At 35.8% G+C, this 22534-nt stretch overlaps 1 protein-coding gene across 1 annotated transcript in view; it reads right to left on the bottom strand.

Annotated features, from left to right (window-relative positions):
* LOC144238035 (uncharacterized) overlaps positions 1-22534 on the bottom strand; it is a 78187-nt gene that overhangs the window by 51351 nt on the left and 4302 nt on the right. Inside the window, exons 2-5 of the mRNA XM_077771781.1 lie at positions 21683-21793; positions 20455-20565; positions 19775-19906; positions 10216-10350 (exon numbers count right to left, since the gene is read on the bottom strand). Of these exons, the coding sequence (XP_077627907.1) occupies positions 10216-10350; positions 19775-19906; positions 20455-20565; positions 21683-21793 (489 nt within the window). The remainder of the gene's footprint in view (positions 1-10215; positions 10351-19774; positions 19907-20454; positions 20566-21682; positions 21794-22534) is intronic.

Consider the following 22534-nt stretch of genomic DNA (forward strand, 5'->3'; position numbering starts at 1 on the left):
GGAAAATATTCTTATACATTATGTCAAGTAAGAAGAGAATAAATAAATAAATAAATAAATAAATAAATAAATAAATAAATAAAATAACTTTNGATTTACTCCTGGACATTTCCTCTTTAATACAGAATATGTTTCTATCTCAATTCAACAGCTAACATTTTGATTTATAGTGAAGTGCCAATAGACAGTTCTATTAAAATTGTGAACAATATAAAAATGTGACTCATTACCACTTAACAATTACCTAGTTCTGGTAATGTTAGTAATATGTAAAACAGAAATTTGATGGTTTTCAGCTAATATACAAATATATTTGTCAGAATAGATTTGCCATATATATTTTTTATTATCAACATTAAATTTAAAAAATGAAAAAATATATCTGGGTTAAAGGGACTATACATTTCCAATGTCACTGATATTTATAGGTATATCTTCATTAGAATTGATACACATTTTCATATAGCTTTCCTGAAAATGCTTAGTCTTTGTTCCTATTTACCTGTAATATTGACAGCTGCTTCCTCACACTTTTCCCAACTGATATATATGTTAGGCATTTGGCATTTTATAAATCATTTTAATGGAAATTATTTCACTATTAGTATAAACCTACTTGATTAACAAGTACAAAAATATCTGGCATCTATTTTTTGTCAGAGGAATTCATTTTTCTAACTTCCTTAAATATTTTTTTACTAAAGAAATAATCTAGGGGCGCCTGGGTGGCTTAGTCGGTTAAGCGTCCGACTTTCGCTTAGGTCATGATCTCGCGGTTCGTGGGTTCGAGCCCCGCGTCGGGCTCTGTGCTGACTGCCAGCTCAGAGCCTGGAGCCTGTTTCAGAGTCTGTCACTCCCTCTCTCTGACCCTCCCCTGTTCGCGCTGTCTCTCTCTCTCTCCTAGAAATAAATAAAAAACATTTAAAAAAAAAAAAGAAATAATCTAAACATGAACATTAAATATTTTTATAGAGACATATGTATTTTATATAAGGATACAACCTGTTCACTGTCACAAATCATTTTTTAGATTATTGCTTGCTTTTTAATTTTGCTTTTGACATTTCTGTGTACAGAAATTTTAAATTATTACTTGGTTAATTTGTAATGAGATTTCTTTTATGTTTCTAGGTATGAAGTCATGCTTATGGTAGTTTATTTTTTTAAACAAGATTAATTTATGTTGAACCTCTGAGAAGATGGCAGAGTAGGAGGATCCTAAATTCACTGCATCCAGGGACATACCTGGATAACAGCCACATCAGTGCAGTCAACACAAAAAATGACTTAAGACTGGCAGAAAATGCTTTCCACATCAATCATGGAGAGAAGGTCACATCAAAAAGAGTAGAAGGGGTGAAGATAAGTTGGGAACCAAACTCCCAGTTTGTACAAATAGGAGGAGTACCACAAAAATGGTGAATGGAAAGGAACACATCCCACACCAGGCACCACAGACAGAGGGGAACTGCACTAGAAAGATGAGTCACCATAACATCTGGCTTTAAAAACAGGGGACTTAACTCTGGTTACTTTATTTTTTATTTTTAATTAAAAATATTTTTTAAATGTTTATTTGAGAGAGGGAGAGACAGAGAGAGAGAGAGCACGCACATACAAGTGGGTGGAGGGGCAGAGACAGAGGAGACACAGGATCCAAAGCAGGCTCTAGGCTCTGAGCTGTCAGCACAGAGCCCAATTCAGGGCTCGATCTCATGGACCATGAGATCATGATCTGAGCCAAATAAGCCACCCAGGTGCCCTTAACTCTGTTTACTTCAAAATTCAGAGGCTCATCTCTGAGAGGCAGAGGGCAATAAAATTAAGTTCCCACCCTTAAAAAGATAGCATAACAATCCTACTGAGATAGAGCATAAAAACAGCATTTTGAAATGCACCTAGGGATATGAAAGAAATTTATTTACTAGTCTCAGAATGTGTGCTGGAGGGGCAGGGAGCTTTAGGAGATTTCCCCAAGAACAAAAAACACTGGCATGTGCTATTTCTCTCCCCCAGCCTTGATAATCAGACACTTGTGGGAACCAATTTGAACCCTCCTACCTATCTTGCTAACATCTATGCCCCATGCCCACATTCTCCTGCAGCACCCTATCTAACCTGCCCTCCAAGGCAGAAGCCCCTCCAAAATGGCTCCTGCTGCATCATATCTGTAAGTATCCACAGCAGTGACCGGTAGCCTCCAAAGTGACTCTTGTTCTGGAGGGAGTAGAACGTAACCACACAAACCAGTTCAACTCCAACAGCAGCAGTGGAACCTTATTACTGGCAGAGCAGAGAGAGTGGCTTGACAATTAGTGCACCTGCACCCCAGCAGATAGAATGGGAGCTGGTATCTGATCTGACTGTTGGACGCTCTCAGCAACCAAATACTCTCAGAGGACAGCACCAGAAGAGTGGTTCAGGGCAACTGCACCCCCGGCAAACAGGCCAAAGGCTGGCATCAGGCCTGAAGGCTGACATGAGAGATCTACATGCTCATGGTGGCCCCAGACTGTTCTCTTAATAGCACAGGGACAAAGCCCTTCCCAAAAGATGCAAAGGAGGCCATTGCAGCCATCTCAACTGAAGGCAAATGATGCTTAGCCCAAATAGTAGGGCAGAGATAATCCACTTAGGAGACATTCATGAAGTGCCTGGTTCTGGAGAATAGGGGACATTGTGCTACATGGCAGCACAGGTTCTGTTCTTTGTACAGCTACTACGTTCATATCAGGAGAGATAACTGAATTTCCTAATATACAGAAACAAACAAAGATGAGAAGATAGTGGAATATGTCCCAAATGACATAAGAGGACAAAATCACAGCAACAGAGCTAAATGCAACAGAGATAAGCAAAATGCCTGATAAAGAATGTAAAGTAATGGTCATAAATATACTTACTGGACTTGGAAAAAGAGTGACCAATATCTGTGAGACCTTCAACAAAGAGATAGGAAATAAAAAAAAACACAATTCAGAGATAACTCAATAACTGTAATTAAAAATACACTAGAAGGAATAAATAGTAGGCTAGTGTAAACAGAAGAACAAATCAATGAATACAGAATAATGGAAAGCAACCAAGCTGAACAGCAAAAAGAAAATAAAAATAAAAATGAGAATAGGTTAGAGGAACTCAGCAACATAACCAAGTATAATAAAATATGCATTATATGGATCCCAGAAGAAGAGAGAGGAAAGGGGGCAGAAAATTTATTTAAAGAAATAAAATGGCTGTAAAACTCTCATTTCTGTGTTGATGCATAGGAGCACGTGTACCCCAATGTTCATAGCAGCACTGTCAACAATAGCTAAAACATGGAAAGAGCCTAAGTCTCCATCAATGGACGAATGGATCAAGAAGATATGGTGTATCTATACCATGGAACACTACACGGCAATGAGAAATAATGAAATCTGGCCATGTGTAGCAACATGGATGGACCTTGAGGGTATTATGCTTAGCGAAATAAGTCAGGCAGAGAAGGACAAATATCATATGTTTGCACATATAGGAGGATTAGGAGGAACTTAACTGAGGACCATGGGGGAGAAGAAGGGGGGTAATGGTGGGGGAAAGGGAGAGAGGCAAACCATGAGAGACTCTTGAATGCTGAGAAACAAACTGAGGACTGATGGATGTGGGAGGGAGGGGGGAGATGGGCATGGAGGAGGACACTTGTGGGGATGAGCACTGGGTGTTATATGGAAACCAACTTGACAATAAACTATTTGTAAGAAAAAAAAACTTACTACATATTAAACATTAATAAAAAAAAACCCTCTCATTTCTGGGGAGGGAAACAGAAATCCAGATCCAGGAGACACAAAGAACACCCAAAAAAAATCAACCCAAGGAGGTCCATACCAAGACATATGCTAATTAAAATGACAAAAATAGTGATACAGAATTTGAAAAGCAGCAGGAGAAAACAGTTATATACAAGGGAAACCCCATAAAGCTGTCAGATGATTTTTCACCAGAAATTTTCCAGGCCAGAATGGTGTGGCATGATATACTCAAAATGCTGAAAGGTAAACAAAAGGCATCAAGAATACTGTATCCATCAAGGCTATCATTCAGAATAAAAAGAGCGATAAAGAGTTTCTCAAAAAAGAAAAAAATGGTAAAAAGAATTCAACACCACAAAACCAGCTTTAATAAAAATGTTAAAAGGAATTCTTTGACTAGAAAGGAAAAGTCATAATCAAGAATAGGAAAATTAGGAAAGGAAAAAATTTCACATGTAAACACAAGCATAATGAAGTAGATTAATTACTTATAATACCACTGCAGAGATTAAAATACAAAAGCAGTAAGATAAATTATACCTATAAAAAATCAAGGTGTTTCCATAATAAAAGGATGTAAAGTATGATATCATATACAAAAAACATGAGGGCAGGAGGCATAAAACCTAGAGCTTTTAGAGTGGATTCAAGCTTAAGTTACAGTCAACTTAATATAGATGCATAAGATGTTATATATGAACTTAAAGGTAACAGCAAATCAAAAATGTGTAATAGGTACAAAAAAGAAAGAAAATGAATGCAAGCATATCACTAAAGAAAACCATCAAACCACAAGGAAAGAGAGCGAGAGAAGAAAGGAACAGAGAAACTACAAAAACAAACATAAAACAAGTAACAGAATGGCAGTAAGTACACACGTATCAATAATTACTTTAAATGTAAATGGACTAAAGGCTCCAATCAAAAGACATAGTGTAACTGAATGAATGGGAAAGCCCAACCCATCTATATGCTGCCTATAAGACCTAAAGACATAGGCAGATTGAAAGAAAGGGATGGAAAAACATTTACCATGCAAGTGGAAGCAAAAAGAAAGTTGGTGTTGCAATATTTTTAGCAAAAAAATTTAAACTTTAAAACAAAGGTTGCAGTAAGAGCCAAATAAGGACACTACGTAACATTTAAAAAAATACAAGATACACCAATTGTAAGTATTTATGACACAACATGGGAGCACCCAACTACATAAAGCAACTATTAAAAGACAAAAGAAGAAGTTGATAGTGTTACAATAAAACTAGAGGACTTTAACTCCTCACCCCACTTATCAGTGGATAGATTGTATGGACAGGAAATTAATGAGGAAAACAGTGGCTTTGAATGATACATTAAACCAGAAGGACTTACAAATATATTCAGAACATATCATCCTAAAACAGAGGAATACACTTTCTTTTCATCCTATGAGGCCAGCATTAGTCTGATACCAAAACCAGATAAAGACGCTACAAAAAACCACAGGCCACTGTCTCTGGTGAACATATGTGCAAAATACTAGCAAGCCAAATCGAACAATACATTTTAAAAAATCATTCACAACAAATAAGTAGGATTTATTATAGGGCACAAGGGTCCATCTTTACCAACCTCAATTGTATAAAACTAGAAATCAATCACAAGAAAAAGAATCTAGAAAGAACACAAATACAAGAAGGGTAAATAAAATGGCACTAGTAATAAATGAGTCAACCAAGATATCAGAGAATAAATTAAAAAATGCATGGAGACAAATGAAAATGAAAAATACAATGGTCATAAATCAGTGCCCACAAATCAATCAATGTGATACATCATATTACAAGAGTAAGGCTAAAAACCATATATTCATCTCAATAGATAAGGCAGAAAAAGTACAACATCCATTCATGATAAAAACTCAACAAAGTAGGTTTAGAGGAAAACTTATATGTCAATATAATCAAGGATCCCATATAAAAAACCCATGGCCAATATTACACTCAATGGTGAAAAGCTGAAAGTTTTTTCTTTGAGATCAGGATCAAGACAAGGATGTTCACTTTTTTTTTTTANAGGATGTTCACTTTTAACCACCTTTATTCAACATAGTACCAAAAGTCCTAGCTGCAGTAATCAGTCATGGAAAAGAAATAAGAAGGCATCCAAATTGGTAAGAAAGAAGTAAAACTTTCACTATTTGCAGATGACATGATACTATATACAGAAAACCAGAAAGATTCCACCAAAATCTATTAAAACTGATAAATGAACAGATCAATGAAACCAAGAGTTGGTTTTTTGAAAAAATAAACAAAATTGACAACCTCTAGCCAGGCTTCTCAAAAAGAAAAGAGAGAACCCCCAAATAGACAAAATCATGAATGAAAATGGACTTATTTCAACCAACACCTCAGAAATACAAGCAATTATCAGAGAATATATGAAAACATATATGCCAACAAACTGAACAACTTAGAAGAAATGGACAAATTCCTAAACACAGACTTCCTACCAAAATTCACATGACAAGAGATAGAAAATCTGAATAGACTCATAACCAGTGAGGAAATCAAATCAGTTATCAAAAATCTCCCAACAAATAGAGCCCTGAGCCAGATGGCTTCCCTGGGGAATCCCACCAGACATTTAAAACAGAATTAATACCCATTCTTCCCAAGCTATTTCAAAAAATAGAAACCAAAGGAAAACTTCAAAATTATTTTATAAAGCCAGCATCACTTTGATTCCGAAGCCAGAGATCCAGCAAAAAAAGAGAACTATAGGCCAATATCATTGATGAATACAGATGCAAAAATCCTCAACAAGATACTTGCAAATTGAATTCAACAGCACATAAAAAGAATTATCCACAACTCTCAAGTGGGATTCATTCCTGGGTTGCAGGGCTGGTTGAATATTCACAAATCAATCAATGTAATACATCACATCAACAAAAGAAAGGATAAAAATCATGTAATTCTGTCAACAGAAGCCCTCAGCTAACATCATCCTCAATGGGGAAAAACTGAGAGCTTCCTCCCTGAGATCAGGAACATGATAGGGATGTCCACTCTCATCACTGTTGTTTAACAGAGTTCTGGAAGTCCTAGCATCAGCAATCAGAAAACAAAAGGAAATAAAAGGCATCAGAATGGGCAAAGAAGAAATCAAACTTTCACTGTTTGCAGACGACATGATAGTCTACATAGAAAACCCGACAAACTCCACCAGAAGCCTACTAAAACTATTCCATGAATTCAGCAAAGTTGCAGGATACAAAATCAACGTACAGAAATCGGTTGCATTTTTATACACCAACAATGAAGCAACAGAAAGAGAAATCAAGAAACTGATCCCATTCACAATTGCACAAAAACCCTAAAATACCTAGGAATAAACCTAACCAAAGATATAAGAGATCTGTATGATGAAAACTATGGAAAACTTATGAAGGAAATTGAAGAAGACACAGAAATGGAAAAACATTCCATGCTCATGGGTCAGAAGAATAAATGTAGTTAAGATGTCATTACTACCCAAAGCAAACTACACATTCAATGCAATCCTAATTAAAATTGCACCAGCATTCTTCTCAACGCCAGAACAAACTATCCTAAAATTTGTATGGAACCACAAAGGACCCCTAATAGCCAAAGTAATATTGAAGAAGAAAACCAAAACGGGAGGCATCACCATCCCAGACTTTAGCCTCTACTACAAAGCTGTCATCATCAAGACAGTATGGTATTGGCACAAAAACAGACACAGAGACCAATGGAACAGAATACAGATCTCAGAACTGGACCCACAAATGTATGGCCAACTAATCTTTGACAAAGCGACAGTGGTAAAAAGACAGCCTCTTTAACAGATGGTTCTGGGAAAATGGGACAGCAACATGCAGAAGAATGAAACTAGATCATTTTCTCACACCATACACAAAAATAAACTCAAAATGGATAAAGGATCTGAATGTGAGACAGGAAACCATCAGAATCCTAGAGGAGAAAGCAGGAAACAACTTCCTTGACCTCAACCGCATATATTTCTTACTTGACACATCCTCAAAGGCAAGGGAATCAAGAGTAAAAATGAACTATTGGGACCTCATCAAGATTAAAAGCTTCTTCACGGCAAAGGAAACAATCAATAAAAGTAATAGGCAACTGACAGNTGCAGGTGGCGGAGGGGGAAGGGTGGTGATGGGCATGGAGGAGGGCACTTTTTTGGATGAGCACTGGGTGTTATATGGAAACCAATTTCACAATAAACTATTTAAGGGGAGAAAAAAGGAACTCACCAAACTCCACACCCCCCCAAAAAACCCAAATAATCTAGTGTCGAAATGGGCGGAAGACATGAATAGACCCTTTTCCAAAGAGGACACCCAAATGGCCAACAGAAACGTGAAAATATGCTCAATGCCACTCATGCTCAGGGAAATATAAATCAAAGCCACACTGAGATGCCACCTCACACCAGTCAGAGTGGCTAAAATGAACAACTCAGGAAACTACAGATGCTGGCGAGGATGTGGAGAAATGAAACCCTCTTGTACTATTGGTGGGAATGCAAATTGGTGCAGTTGCTCTGGAAAACACTATGGAGGTTGCTCATAATATTAAAAATAGAACTATCCTATGACCCAGCAATAGCACTGCTAGGAATATACCCAAGGAATATAGGAGTGCCAATACATAGGGGTACAATGTACCCCAAGGTTTATAGCAGTGCTTTCCACAATAGTCAAATTATGGAAAGAGCCTAAATGTCCATCAACTGATGAATGGATCAAGAAGATGTGGTTTATCTATACATGGAATACTACATGACAATGAGAAAGAATAGAATCATGCCATTTGCAGCAAAGTGGATGGAACTAGAGGGTATTATACTGAATGAAATAAGTCAGTCAGAGAAAGAATGCTATCATATGTTTTCATTCATATGTGGATCTTGAGAAACTTAATAGAAGACGATAGGGGAAGGGAATGGGGAAAAATAGTTATAGAGACAGAGGGAGGCAAATCATAAGAGACTCTTAAATACAAAGAACAAACTGAGGGTTGATGGGGAGCGGGAGAGGGAAAAGTGGGTGATGGGCACTGAGGAAGGCACTTGTTGGGATGAGCACTGGGTGTTGTATGTAAGACAAATGATAATAAATTATATTTTTAAAAATTGGAAAATGAGAGAAACATAAGCAATTTGTAAAAAAAATACATGATTGATTATAAGGACAGTTTTGCTGCTTCCTTTAATTAAAAATAAATCAATGACATTGAAAATTTTCATACTTACTACTTAGTGTTTTCATTTTTACAGGTCTAAGTTTCTTAGTTTGAGACTGGGTTATTGAGAATGAACTTTATGCTTGGGTAAAAGATTTCCATCTAACACATCTACTTTCTGAGCTATAAAGAAAGATGCTTTTAACCCATTAAATAGACAATTGTACTCCCTGAAAGGCCTTTGTAATTTAAATACATTCCAATTACTGAGGATTCTTTCCTTTCATGTTTTGAAACATCATCAAATACCACATTTTTGAAATAGTGATGTATATACATTGTTGAGATAGTGGTTTACAGAGTGACTATGTGAAATATAGAAATAGTGGGAGTACTTCTCAAGAGAATAGTTTTATAAGGTATTCACAATTTAGGATTAAAATAAATATTTTTGTAATAGATAACTTGTGACAGAAGAAAGAAATGATAAATACATTCAAAATAAATTTAAAAGAATACAGAAACACATCAGATAAGAAAGACAAAATACCAGTACTTCCATTAAAGGTAAATGTATTAAATGTTCCATTTAAAACACAAAAACTGTTACACTGGATTAAAAAATAATGAACCACAATGCCCTTTATTTTAAAGTCACACAACTAATTTAGAGCAATATGAAAAGACAGTAAAATGATGAAAAAATTATTCTATGCAAATAATTACATTAAGATACCATCAGATAAAACGGACTAAAAGTACACAAAAAGTTACTATAAAATGTCATCATGACAGAAATTTTAGTTCACTAGGAACACAAAACATTTTAAAATCTGTGTATTTATTATATATGTATCTGTATATAACTTATATTTATTGCATACAGTAAAAAGTTTTAGAAAAATGAAACAAAAATTGGCAGAACTACAAAGTGTAATAGAGAAATAAACAATCACAGTAGTTGAATTCAATATACTTTCCTCACAAATAATAAGCATAGAACTTTGATGAAATTAAGAAAGCCTGAATAACATAATTAATCAACTTATCCAAATGGATAACATACATGCACACACATTACATATGTTTTATATATATGAATATATGATGCAGTATATAGCATGAATATATATGATTGAATATATATTCATGAATGAAAGAAAAATATAACTAAATATTTTTATATAAAATTTTTAATATTTATACTTAACCAGTATGTTCCAGTTTTCTGGTAGCTCCAAGTGTCTTAATTTGAGATGAGCCTTTTGAGATTAAAACTTCATTATCTTCAGGTGAAAGATTTTTACCAGCTTTTTCATCCATTTTCTCAGCTACAAAAATAGACTCTTAATTCAATAAGATATAAAAGTTAAGTCTCTTTATTATAAATAAAGAACCACTTACAATTTCTTTCCAGTTTTATAAAATTTAAGCAAATAAACACAATTTAAACAAATGATCAAACACTCGCCCCACACACAGAAACAAAACAAAAGTCTGGTGAATTTTCAAAACAGACTATAAAATTAAATGTAAAAATCATCACAGTGCTTTCCTAAAAATATGTGAAGGTACTTTTATTACTTCATATATACACTTAGAAAGTTATAATTAGACTTTATTATACTAAGGGCATTCACATTTTTAAATACTTAAAAATTTTAAAACATATAGGATTGATGTAAAAGTTAGACTGTTTAGAAAGTAGTAAATCCAAATAAAGGAAATCAAATAGAAAGAAATCTAGATCAGGTATGAAAAATACAGAGTACTCCAAAATAGAAATAATTAAATCCAAATGTATCAATAAGAACAATAACTATAATGGATTATATGTTATAGGGATGGACAAAGAGAGTTGTACCAGATTTACACATAATTTAACTACAGGTTATTTATAAGTGACACTACTAAATAATAAGAGTACAGAAAATTGGAAACTAAGTGAAAAAAGATATGTCATGTAAATATAACCAAAATAAATATGAAAAAGTTATGTCGATGTTAGACAAAATAGGATTTTGGTTAAAAGACCTTACTGGAGGCAGAGTAAGATGGCACCTGTCATCAAAAGAAATCACTGAGTTCATAAGTAATTATCTAACATTTGTATTTTTATGCACCTAACAACAGACAGTATAAGGAAAGTGGGCAGTGTAATGAAAATAGTACTATAGGAATAAATACATAAGTCCACAATCATAATGAGAAAATTCAATATGCATTTCTCCATAACTGCCAGGACAAACAAAATTCAAGAAAATCAAGGAAGAGGAAATGTAAATAACACAATAAAAATCTGACTTAATAAATGTAAGCTTATAGCAGAGTGTACATTCATAAACAAAATTCTGCTTAAATCAACTGAAATTTTAAATAATTTAATAATCATTATTACCATATTTACTATTGAGTCCTTTCTTCCTAACGGTTTTAAGTGTCAGGCAAAAGATTTTCATCTGATACCTCAACCATTTTCTGGGCTTCAGGAAGAAAGTCATAAAAGCCCTAAATAGAGAACCAGATCTGTGGTAGAACTTTTGAATTTACAATATATGTTATTTATCCAACAATATGTTATATCATTTTTTAATGGTATAAGCAAATCTTGTCTAGTTGAAATATCAATATCATGTGAATACATTTTCACTTGTGTATATATAAGCAGTCTTCTTACTTTTATAGAAGCATTAAATATATTTAATTTACAAATATTATTATAAACATTATTATACTTATACATTTAAAATGATTCTTTAGTTTTCTTAGAGTATTCAAAATTTATTTTATTATTTTCTTGTTTTTAATTTTTTTAAATTGTTTTTTATGTATGTTTTGAGAGACAGAGAGCAACCTGGGGAGAGGCAGAGAGGGAGACTCAGACTCTGAAGCAGGCTCCAGGCACTAAGCTGTCAGCACAGGCCTGATGTGGGGCTCTAACTTAAGAACTGTGAGATCATGACTTGAGCCGAAGTTGGAGGCTTAACGAACTGAGCCACCCAGGTGCCCCTAAAGTATTCACATTTTAAAATAAAGTTGGGAGGGGCGCCTGGGGGGCTCAGTCGGCTAGGCATCTGTCTTCGGCTCAGGTCATGATCTTGCGGTTCGTGGGTTTGAGCCCTGTGTCAGGCTCTGTGCTGACAGCTGGCTTGGAGCCTGGAGCCTGTTTCAGATTCTGTGTCTCCCTCTCTCTCTGACCCTCCCCTGCTCACGCTGTCTCTCTCTCTCTCAGAAATGAATAAAAAACATTAATAAAAATAAAATAAAATAAAGTTGGGAGAAGGGGCCAAGATGGTAGAGAAATAGGGGGATCCATACTTCCCACCGGCATCTCTCAAACAAAGAAGGGCTGAAGCCAAAGACTTTGAACCTCAAGAGTTTGGGATGAAAGGAGATGGAGTCTACTAGGAAGACAGACTCATCGATGTGTGATTGCGAACTGGGGGAGATAAAAACAGCAGGAACACGGAGGTGCGGAGGGGAGGGATCCCCTCTGTGGAGAGACAAAGGGAAGAGAAAGAGCATCTGGGGAAGTGTAGGACTGTACTTGGACAAGAGAAAAACCTCTCCCAGGACAGAGAGAGATCCTATCCTATCCCTCTTGCTGGGGGACAAAAGAAGTTTCCTCCGGGTTAGGTGGTACTCAAGGAGCCCAGTTGGCATCAGAAGGATCCGATCCCCTGCTCTGAAGTGCCTAGCTCGGTGGGATTACATTTCGGGCAGCATCATTAGTGCACAGGGAGTGTGACAGCTTGGAACGAGGCTGGGCGTGGGACATAGGAGACAGCCCACCTTGTCTGCGCCCACAGCACAGTGAGGACGAATCCAAAAGAGTGATTTGGACACCTGGTCGAGGAGAAAGGCCTGGAGGGACGCCATTTTTCTCCCCACAACCATCAAGGCATAGCCTCAGGGATTGATCAGTGGGGCCTATACTGGACGCAGGACCGGCCTACACCAAACCACGCCTATCTGTACCAGGTAACTGCTGTTTTTACAGAGCTGATAGATGCTGGGGAAACAGACAGCCCCTCCCCCAAGACCAGCACTGGGGCATTGCCATGATTAACTCTAGAGCAATTCTTCCTATTCATATATATTCTCCCTTTTCTCATTCTTATCTCTCCCTTCCTCTGGACTGGTTATTCTGGTTATAGGTTTGCTTAAACAGACATTTAATCCATCCTCCTGATGCATGTTCTACATCTCCTTCTTTACCGTCCTTTCTCTCTCTCTCTGGAATAAACAGAATACATAGTTTCTCTGGGTAACATTATCTTCATTTCTTTTGTCTCGCCTCCTACTGTATTCTCCTTTTTCTCTCTCTGGATTAAGCCTTTTAGTCTCTCTGCCTTGTCGATGTTCATTTTCTCTTTCCCCCCACCCCTGTCACTTCTCTCTTTGTATATACTCTTCCATCAGCACTGATTCCACCCTGCTCTTTATTTGTAGCTGGGATTTCTGGTTTTATGCTTTTAGACTGTCCTTTGTTTTTTGTCTTTTGGGTTTTTTTATTATTTTTTTTTCAGTTTTCTTGTTTGTTTGATTTGTTTGTGCATTTGCGTGTTTTTGTTCCCTGTTTGTCTATTTTCCTTCTCAGGGCTATTTCAAGAAACAAACCAAAGCACACATGGTGGGGAGTCCAAAACTTTACTACAAGTAGGGAAATAAAATAACCAAAGTCACAATAAGAGACACCAAGGGACACCCTTAAAAGAACACTTCCTGAATGGCCAGAATCTGGACAGTGTATGACCTCCTTTAATACGCAGTACTCGCAGGTGCACAGTATATAACAAGCCTTTAAAACTTACAAGAGACAGAGAGCTAGCCAAAATGACAAAATGGAAGAACTCTCCTCAAAAAAAAAATTCCAGGAAGAAGTGACAGCTAAGGAATTGATCAAAACAGATATAAGCAACATAACTGACCAAGAATTTAGAATAATAGTCATGAAATTAATCTCTGAGCTTGAAAAAGGCATAGAAAACAACAGAGATGCTATTGCTACACAAATCACGGATCTTAAAAATAGTTGATGAATTAACAAATGTTATAAATGAGGTGCGTAATAAAACGGAGGTGGTCACTACAAAAATTGAAGAGGCAGAGAGGAGAATAGGTGAATTAGAAGACACAATTACAGAAAAAGAGGAAGCTGAGAAAAAGAGAGATAAACTGATCCAGGAGCACAAAAGGAGATTTTGAGAAATGAATGATGCAATCAAATGGTATAATATCCATAACACAGGAATTCCAAAAGAAGAAGAGAGAGAAAGTGTCTGAAGGATATAGCCGAGAACTTCCCTAATTCTGGGAAGGAAACAGACATTGAAATCCAAGAGGCACAGAGAACTTCCCTCAGACGTAACTTGAATGGATCTTCTGCATTATATATTATAGTGTAACTGGCAAAATATAAGGATAAAGAGAGAATTCTGAAACCAGATAGGGATAAACTGGCCTTAAAATACAAAGGTAGGCACATAAGGGTAGTAGCAGACCTATCTACTGAAACTTGGCAGGCCAGAAAGGAATGGTAGGAAATCTTCAATGTGATGAATAGGAAAAATATGCAGCCAAGAATTCTTAACCCAGCAAGCCTATCATTCAGAATAAAAGGAGAGATAAAGGTCTTCCCAAACAAACACATTGAAGGAATCCATCACCACTAAGCCAGTGATACAAAAGATCCTAAGGAGGACTCTAAGAGGTAATTGTTCAAAGGAACAGAACATACTAGACACCACTACAAGCATGAATCCTACAGAGAACACAATGGCTCCAAACCATTTTTTTCAATAATAACACTGAATATAAATGGACTAAATGATCCAATCAAAAGACATTGGGTTACAAAATGAATAAAAAGAACAAGACCCATCTATTTCCTGTCAACAAGAGACTCATTTTAGACTTGAGGACACCTTCAGATTGAAAGTGAGGGAATGGAAAATATTTATTATGCTACTGGAAGTTAAAAGAAAGCTGCAGTAGCCATACTTATAACTGAGAAACTGGACGTTAAAGTAAAGGAGTAACAAGAGATGAAGAAGGGGATTATATAATAATTACAGGATGTATCCATCAGGAAGAGCTAACAATTATAAATGTTTATGCACCGAACTTGGAACACCCAAATGCATAAAACAATCACAAACATAAGCAATCTTATTGATAAGAATGTGTTAATTGCAGGGGACTTTCATATTCCACTTATAGCAATGGATAGATCAACTAGATAGAAAATCAATAAAGAAACAATGGACCTGAACGACACATTGGAACAGACAGACTTGACAGATATACTTAGAACTCTACATCCTGAAGCTCTGGAATTCACTTTCTTCTCGAGTGCACATGGTACATACTCCAAGATAGATCACAAACTGGGTCACAAAGCAGCTGTCAATAAATATAAAAGAATTGAGATCATACCATGCATGCTTTCAGATCACAATGCTATGAAACTTGAAATAAATCACAGGAAAAAATCTGGAAAAACTGAAATGCATGGAGGCTAAAGAACACCCTACTAAAGAACGAATGGGTCAATCAGGCAAATAGAGAAAAAAATTTAAAAATATATGGAAACATATTAAAATGAAAATACAACAATCCAAACACTTTGGGATGCAGCAAAGGCAGTCCTAAGAGGAAAGTAGATTGCAACCCAGGCCTATCTCAAGAACTAGAAAAAGCACAAATACAGAATGTAACAGTGCACCTAAAGGAACTAGAAGCAGAGCAGCAAGAATGCCCCAAACCCAGGAGAAGAAGAGAAATAATAAAGACCAGGGCAGAAATAAACAGTATAGAATAAAAAAACAAAACAAAACAAAACTAGTTGAACAGATCAATGAAGCCAAGAGTTGATGTTTTGAAAAAATAAACAAAATTGATAAACTCCTAGCCTGGCATCTCAAAAAGAAAAGAGAGAGCACCCAAACTGACAAAATCATGAAATAAAATGGATTTATTACAATCAATCCTCCAGAAATACAAGCAATTATAGGGAATATTATGAAAAATTATATGCCGACGACCTTGACAACCTAGAAAAAATGGACAAATTCCTAAACACACACTCACTACCAAAATTCACACGGAAAGAGATAGAAAATCTGAACAGACCCATAACCAGTGAAGAAATTGAATCAGTTCTCAAAAAACTCCCAACAAATAAGAAACCTGGACCAGATGGCTTCCTGGGGGAATTCTACCAGATATTTAAATCAGAGTTAATATCATTCTTTTCAAGCTGTTCCAAAAAATGCAAAGGAAGGAAAACTTCCAGACTCATTCTACAAAGCCAGCATTAGATTGATTCCCAAACCTGACAAAGACACAGCAAAAAAAGACAAGTAGAGGCCAATATCCCTGATGAATATCTATGCAAATATCCTCAAAGTACTAGCAAATCAAATTCAACATGATATAAAAAACTTATCCACCATGATCAAGTGGGATTCATTCCTGGGTTATAGGGCTGATTCAATATTTGTAAATCAATGAATGTGATACATCACATTAACAAAAGATAAAAACCTTATGATCCTGTCGATAGATGCAGAAAAAGCGTTTGACAAAATACAGCATTTTTTTCTTAAAAAAATCTCGAGAAAGTCAGGATAGAAGGAACTTACTTAAATATTGCAAAAACCATTTATGAAAGCCACGGTTAACATAATCCTCAATGGGGAAAAACTGAGAGCTTTTCCTCTGAGATCAGGATCATGACAGGGATGTCCACTCTCACAACTGTTGTTTAACAGAGTTTTGGAAGTCCTAGCATTAGCAATCAGATAACAAAATAAAATAATTGCGTCAGAATTACGAAAGAGGAAGTCAAACTTTCACTTTTCTCAGACAACATGATACTCTATGGAAAGCCCGACAGACTCCACCAAAAGTCTGCCAGAACTGACCCATGAATTCAGCAAAGTCGAGGGTACAAAGTCAACATACAGAAATTGATTGCATTTTTATTCACGAATAATGAAGCAATAGAAGGAGAAATCAAGAAACTGATCCTTTTCACAATTGCAAAAAAAAAACAACCCATAAAATACCTAGGAATAAACCTAACCAAAGATATAAGAGATCTGCATGATGAAAACTATAGAAAACTTATGAAGGAAATTGAAGAAGACACAAAGAAATGGAAAAATATTCCATGCTCATGGATCAGAAGAATAAATACTGTTAAAATGTCAATGCTACCCAAAGTAATCTACACATTCATTGCAATCCCAATCAAAATCGCACCAGCATTCTTCTCAAAGCTATATAAAACAATCCTAAATTTTGTATGGAACACAAAAGACCCCTAATAGCCAAAGTAATATTGCAGAAGAAAACCAAAATGAGAGACATCACCATCCCAGACTTTAGCCTCTACTACAAAGCTGTCATCATCAAGACAGTATGACATTGGCACAAAAACAAACACATAAACCAATGGAATAGAAAAGAGAACTCAGAATTGGACCCACAAATGTATGGCCAACTAATCTTTGACAAAGTGGGAAAGAGTATACAGTGGAAAAAAGACAGCCTCTTTAACAGATGGTTCTGGGAAAACGGGACAGCAACATGCAGAAGAATGAAAGTAGATCATTTTCTTACACCATACACAAAAATAAACTCAAAATGGATGAAAGACCTGAATGTGAGACCGGAAACCATCAAAACCCTAGAAGAGAAAGCAGGAAACAACCTCCTTGACCTCAGCCACAGCAAGTTTTTACTCGACACATCTCCAAAGGCAAGGGAATCAAAAAGCAAAAATGAACTATTGGGACCTCATCAAGATAATAAGCTTCTGCCCTGANTCTGGGAAAACGGGACAGCAACATGCAGAAGAATGAAAGTAGATCATTTTCTTACACCATACACAAAAATAAACTCAAAATGGATGAAAGACCTGAATGTGAGACCGGAAACCATCAAAACCCTAGAAGAGAAAGCAGGAAACAACCTCCTTGACCTCAGCCACAGCAAGTTTTTACTCGACACATCTCCAAAGGCAAGGGAATCAAAAAGCAAAAATGAACTATTGGGACCTCATCAAGATAATAAGCTTCTGCCCTGAAAAGGATACAATCAATAAAACTAATAGGAACTGACAGGATGGGAAAAGACAGCTGCAAATAACATATCAGATAAAGGGCTAGTACCCAAAATCTATAAGGAACTCACCAAACTCCACACCCGAAAAAATAATAATCCAGTGAAGAAATGGGCAGAAGACATGAACAGACACTTCTCCAAAGAGGACAACTAGATGGCCAAAAGACACATGAAATGATGCTCAATGTCACTCGTCATCAGGGAAATACAAATCAAAAGCACACTGATACTACCTCATGCCAGTCAGAGTGGCTAAAATGAACAAATCAGGAGACTATAGATGCTGGTGAGGATGTGGAGACATGGGCACCCTCCTACACTGTTGGTGGGAATGTAAACTGGTGCAGCTCCTCTGGAAGAGTATGAATGCTCCTCAAAAAAATAACAATAGAACTCCTCTGTGACCCAGCAATAGCACTGCTAGGAAATTACCCAAGGGACACAGGAGTACTCATGCATGGCGGCACATGTACCTCAATGTTCATAGCAGCACTTTCAACAATAGCCAAATTATGGAAAGAGCCTAAATGTTCATTAACTAATAAATGGATCAAGAAGATGTGGTTTATTGATCAAGAAGATGTGGTTTATTCCATTCTATACAATGGAATACTACATGGCAATGAGAAACAATGAAATCTGGCCATTTGTAGCAATGTGGATGGAACTCAAGGGTGTAATGCTAAGTGAAATAAATCACTCAGAGAAAGGCAGATACCATATGTTTTCATTCATATGTGTAACAGGAGAAACTTAACAGAGGACCATGGGGAAGGAGAAGGGGAAAAATTAGTTAAGGAGAGGGAGCAAGGAAAACCATAAGAGATTCTTAAATACTGGGAACAAACTGAGGGTTGATGGGGGCTGGGGGAGAGGGGAAAATGGATGATGGGCATGGAGGCGGGCACTTGTTGGGATGAGCATTGGGTGTTATAGGGAAGCCAACTTGACAATAAACTATAATAAAGTTTAAAATTTTTGAATCAGATATGGCTAAGGAAAAACATATATAAGATTAAAAAAATACAGGGAGTGAGAAAGTGAAAGAAAAATAGAAAATACCAAGAAAATGGGCTAATTAAAAGTAGAAATAACTAGATTATATATGATTAAGAACTAATTAAAAGACAAAGATCAAGTTGAATTTAAAACGTATACACTTAAATTTTCTTGCAAGAGATACAACAAAATCACAAAGATACAAACAACAGGATAGAAAAAAAATATATATGAGGCAAATACCAACCAGAATTTTGTGGAGCTGCATTAATAGTAAAGTAGTTTTAGGGAAAATAAATAAAAACTATAAAAATGATAAAATAGATCTCTTCATTAAGATGTTCTTTTCTGAAAGGATAGTATCAATCTTAATGTTATGTACCACAAATTATAGCGTATTATAAGATTTAAATCATAAGGTGCCACAACTACAAGAAAAATAAAGAAATCCCAAAGTCAGATTTAACACATCTAATTCAGTAATTATAAAACAAACAGGTAAATTATCCATAAAGATCTAATGTGCGATGGGAATAATTATCAAAGAGCATATGGTTGAAGATATATTCATTAATCCAAAATACTGTTCTCCTGAATTTAATTAAAAATAATTCATAAGATTTATATTTAATTACTTACTATCAAGATTCATATTTCTAGTAGCTTCAAGTTTCTTAAGTTGAACTTTGTTTCTTATAAATGAAACTTTCTTCTCAGAAAATTGATTTTCCTGTGACACGATATTACTTTTTTGCTTTTCAAGAGGAAATGCTAAGGAAAAAAAAGCCATAAACTTATGAAATGTCTGGATATGCCAAAAAATCATCAAATTGTTTCCCATGGGAGAAAAACTCATGTGAATAATTTTCATTAGTGTGTGTGGAAGCCATTTACTTAATAATTACTGACCATGCCAATACCAACCAAATGGTATTATTAATTATGCTTTTGTCTCTATCTTGGGATATATACATTTTATTTATTTTTCTAATATTATTTATTTTTGAGAGAGAGAGTGAGCACAGGCTGGGAGATGGGCAGAGAGAGACAGAGGGAGACGCAGAATCTGAAACAGGCTCCAGGCTCTGAACTGTCAGCACAGAGTATGATGCGGGGCTCAGACAAACCGTGAGATCATGACCTGAGCTGAAACAACTGACTGAGCTACCCAGGTGCCCCAGGATTTTCACACGTTAGATCTAAGATCTTTAAGCTTTCTGTAAAATATATCCTCAAAAAACAGATTTGTGAACCATATGAAACCTTCTGATGAGTTTAATTTAAAATAATTTAAAGTTTCCTATAATTACTATACTTACTTCTGCGTCTTTCCTCTCTGTAAGTTATTTGTTTCTTTACTTGCACTTGGGATTTTGCTCCTGAATCTTGATTCACAAACAGAAGATTTACATCTGGTATGCCAAAATGAGCTATAAAAAGAGATAGATTTAGTCCATGAAATGGAAAAACAGATCTACTGTGAAATCCCTAGATTTCAAATTTATAACAAATGTACAGTAGCATTTTCTATCATTTTTATAAAGTCATAAGTGAATTATTATAATGCTAGAACTGTTATGAAAATAAGTGATTTCAAAACTGTCTCATTATTTCATAAATAAGCCTAAGTAACAAATATATTTTCTGTTGGTCTTCAGGTTTCATGGGTGATTTATATTTAGGCTAATACACACAAAAAAGTAATAAAAACTCAAATGCACAAGATTATTCATTACAGCCTTTTTTATAATTCCAAAGTACTTAAAACCATCTAAATGATAAAGCATAGGAGATTGGTAAAATAAATTGACACATATATCTCAACTATAGAACTGGTATGAGTATCACTACAATGACAGATAATTGTACATATGTATATGTATGTATGTATGTGTGTATGTATGTGTAAGACACAGTAAGACATTCTTTACCCATCTGCACTGATACATCTGATGCTTGTCTGATGTCATTTTGTGGGAAAATGAAACATTGGTTGAAATACTGGTGGGCTAGTGCCCTATTATATTTAGACTCTTGCTTATACTATCACAGCAAGTGGATAAAGGTTTAATTGTTACCTTCAAATTAGTTTATTGTCTGAATTAACCCACTTCATAGCTAGCAGCTCTCTCTCAGTGACAAATGATGACAAATAGTGTGGCCCAATTAAACCTCTCACTTTTCTCAATTGGACCCTCTGACCAGAATGACACTGGTCAGAATGAACAACTGTCCTAATCTCCGAGAAGCTGTAATGTCACAGATTCAGCTGAAAGATACTTTGAATTATTACTGGACAGTTATTGTGCCTTGGGGGATACTGGATGCATGTCCTATGCCAGTGAAGTAATTTTATGGTTCAAAATTCCAAGCTGAAGGTATTAATACTTTTGCATTTTTTTCTAACTATCTTTGCATATTTATAATTTAGGACAGAATATAAAATTTCTATAAAATATATGCTCAAACGTGTACTCCTGAACCAAAGAAAACAATCTTCTGATGGGCTTAAAATAATTTAAACTTATCCATAAGTATTATACTTACAATGGTGCCTTTCCTTTCTGAAGGTTGTTTGTTTCTCTACTTGCTCTTGGGGTCTTGACACTGAATCTTGATTCACAAGCATTAGATTTTCATCTGGTATTCCAAAATGAGCTAAATAAAGAGATGCATTTAGTTCACTAAATAGAAAAACAGATCTACTATGAAAACTCTATAACCAGAGTAAAGTAGCATTTTCTCTCATTTTTATAGCTATAAATAAATTGTCCTAATGTTAGATCTGACATGAAAATAAGAAAAATTTTAATGGATACTACTTAAACAGTCTCATTATGTCCTAGATATTCTTTTTTTCTTAAATAGTTTATTGTCAAGTTTGTTCCCATATAACAACCAGTGCTCATCCCAACAAGTACCCTCCTCCATGCCCATCACCATCCTTCCCCTCTCCCCCACCCCCACCAGCCCTCAGTTTGTTCTCAGCATTCAAGAGTCTCATGGTTTGCCTCCCTCCCTCTCCCCAACTAATTTTCCCCTTCTTCTCCCCCATGGTCCTCTGTTAGCTTCCTCTTAATCCACCTATATGTGCAAACATATGGGATCTATCCTTCTCTGCCTGACTTATTTCGCTCAGCATTACTACTTCAAGTTCCATCCACGTTGCTACAAATGGTCAGATTTCATTCTTTCTCATTTCCATGTAGTATTCCATTGTATAAATATATCAAATCTTCTTGATCCATTCATCAGTTGATGGACACTTTGGTTTTTTTCATTGTTTTGGCTACTGTTGACAATGCTGCTATGAACATTGGGGTACATGTGCCCCTATGCATCAGCACTCCTGTATCCCTTGGGTAAATTCCTAGCAGTGCTACTGCTGGGTCATAGGGG

The sequence above is a fragment of the Crocuta crocuta genome, unplaced genomic scaffold (assembly GCF_008692635.1).
Source record: "Crocuta crocuta isolate KB4526 unplaced genomic scaffold, BGI_CrCroc_1.0 scaffold457, whole genome shotgun sequence".
Classification (NCBI taxonomy): Eukaryota; Metazoa; Chordata; class Mammalia; order Carnivora; family Hyaenidae; genus Crocuta; species Crocuta crocuta.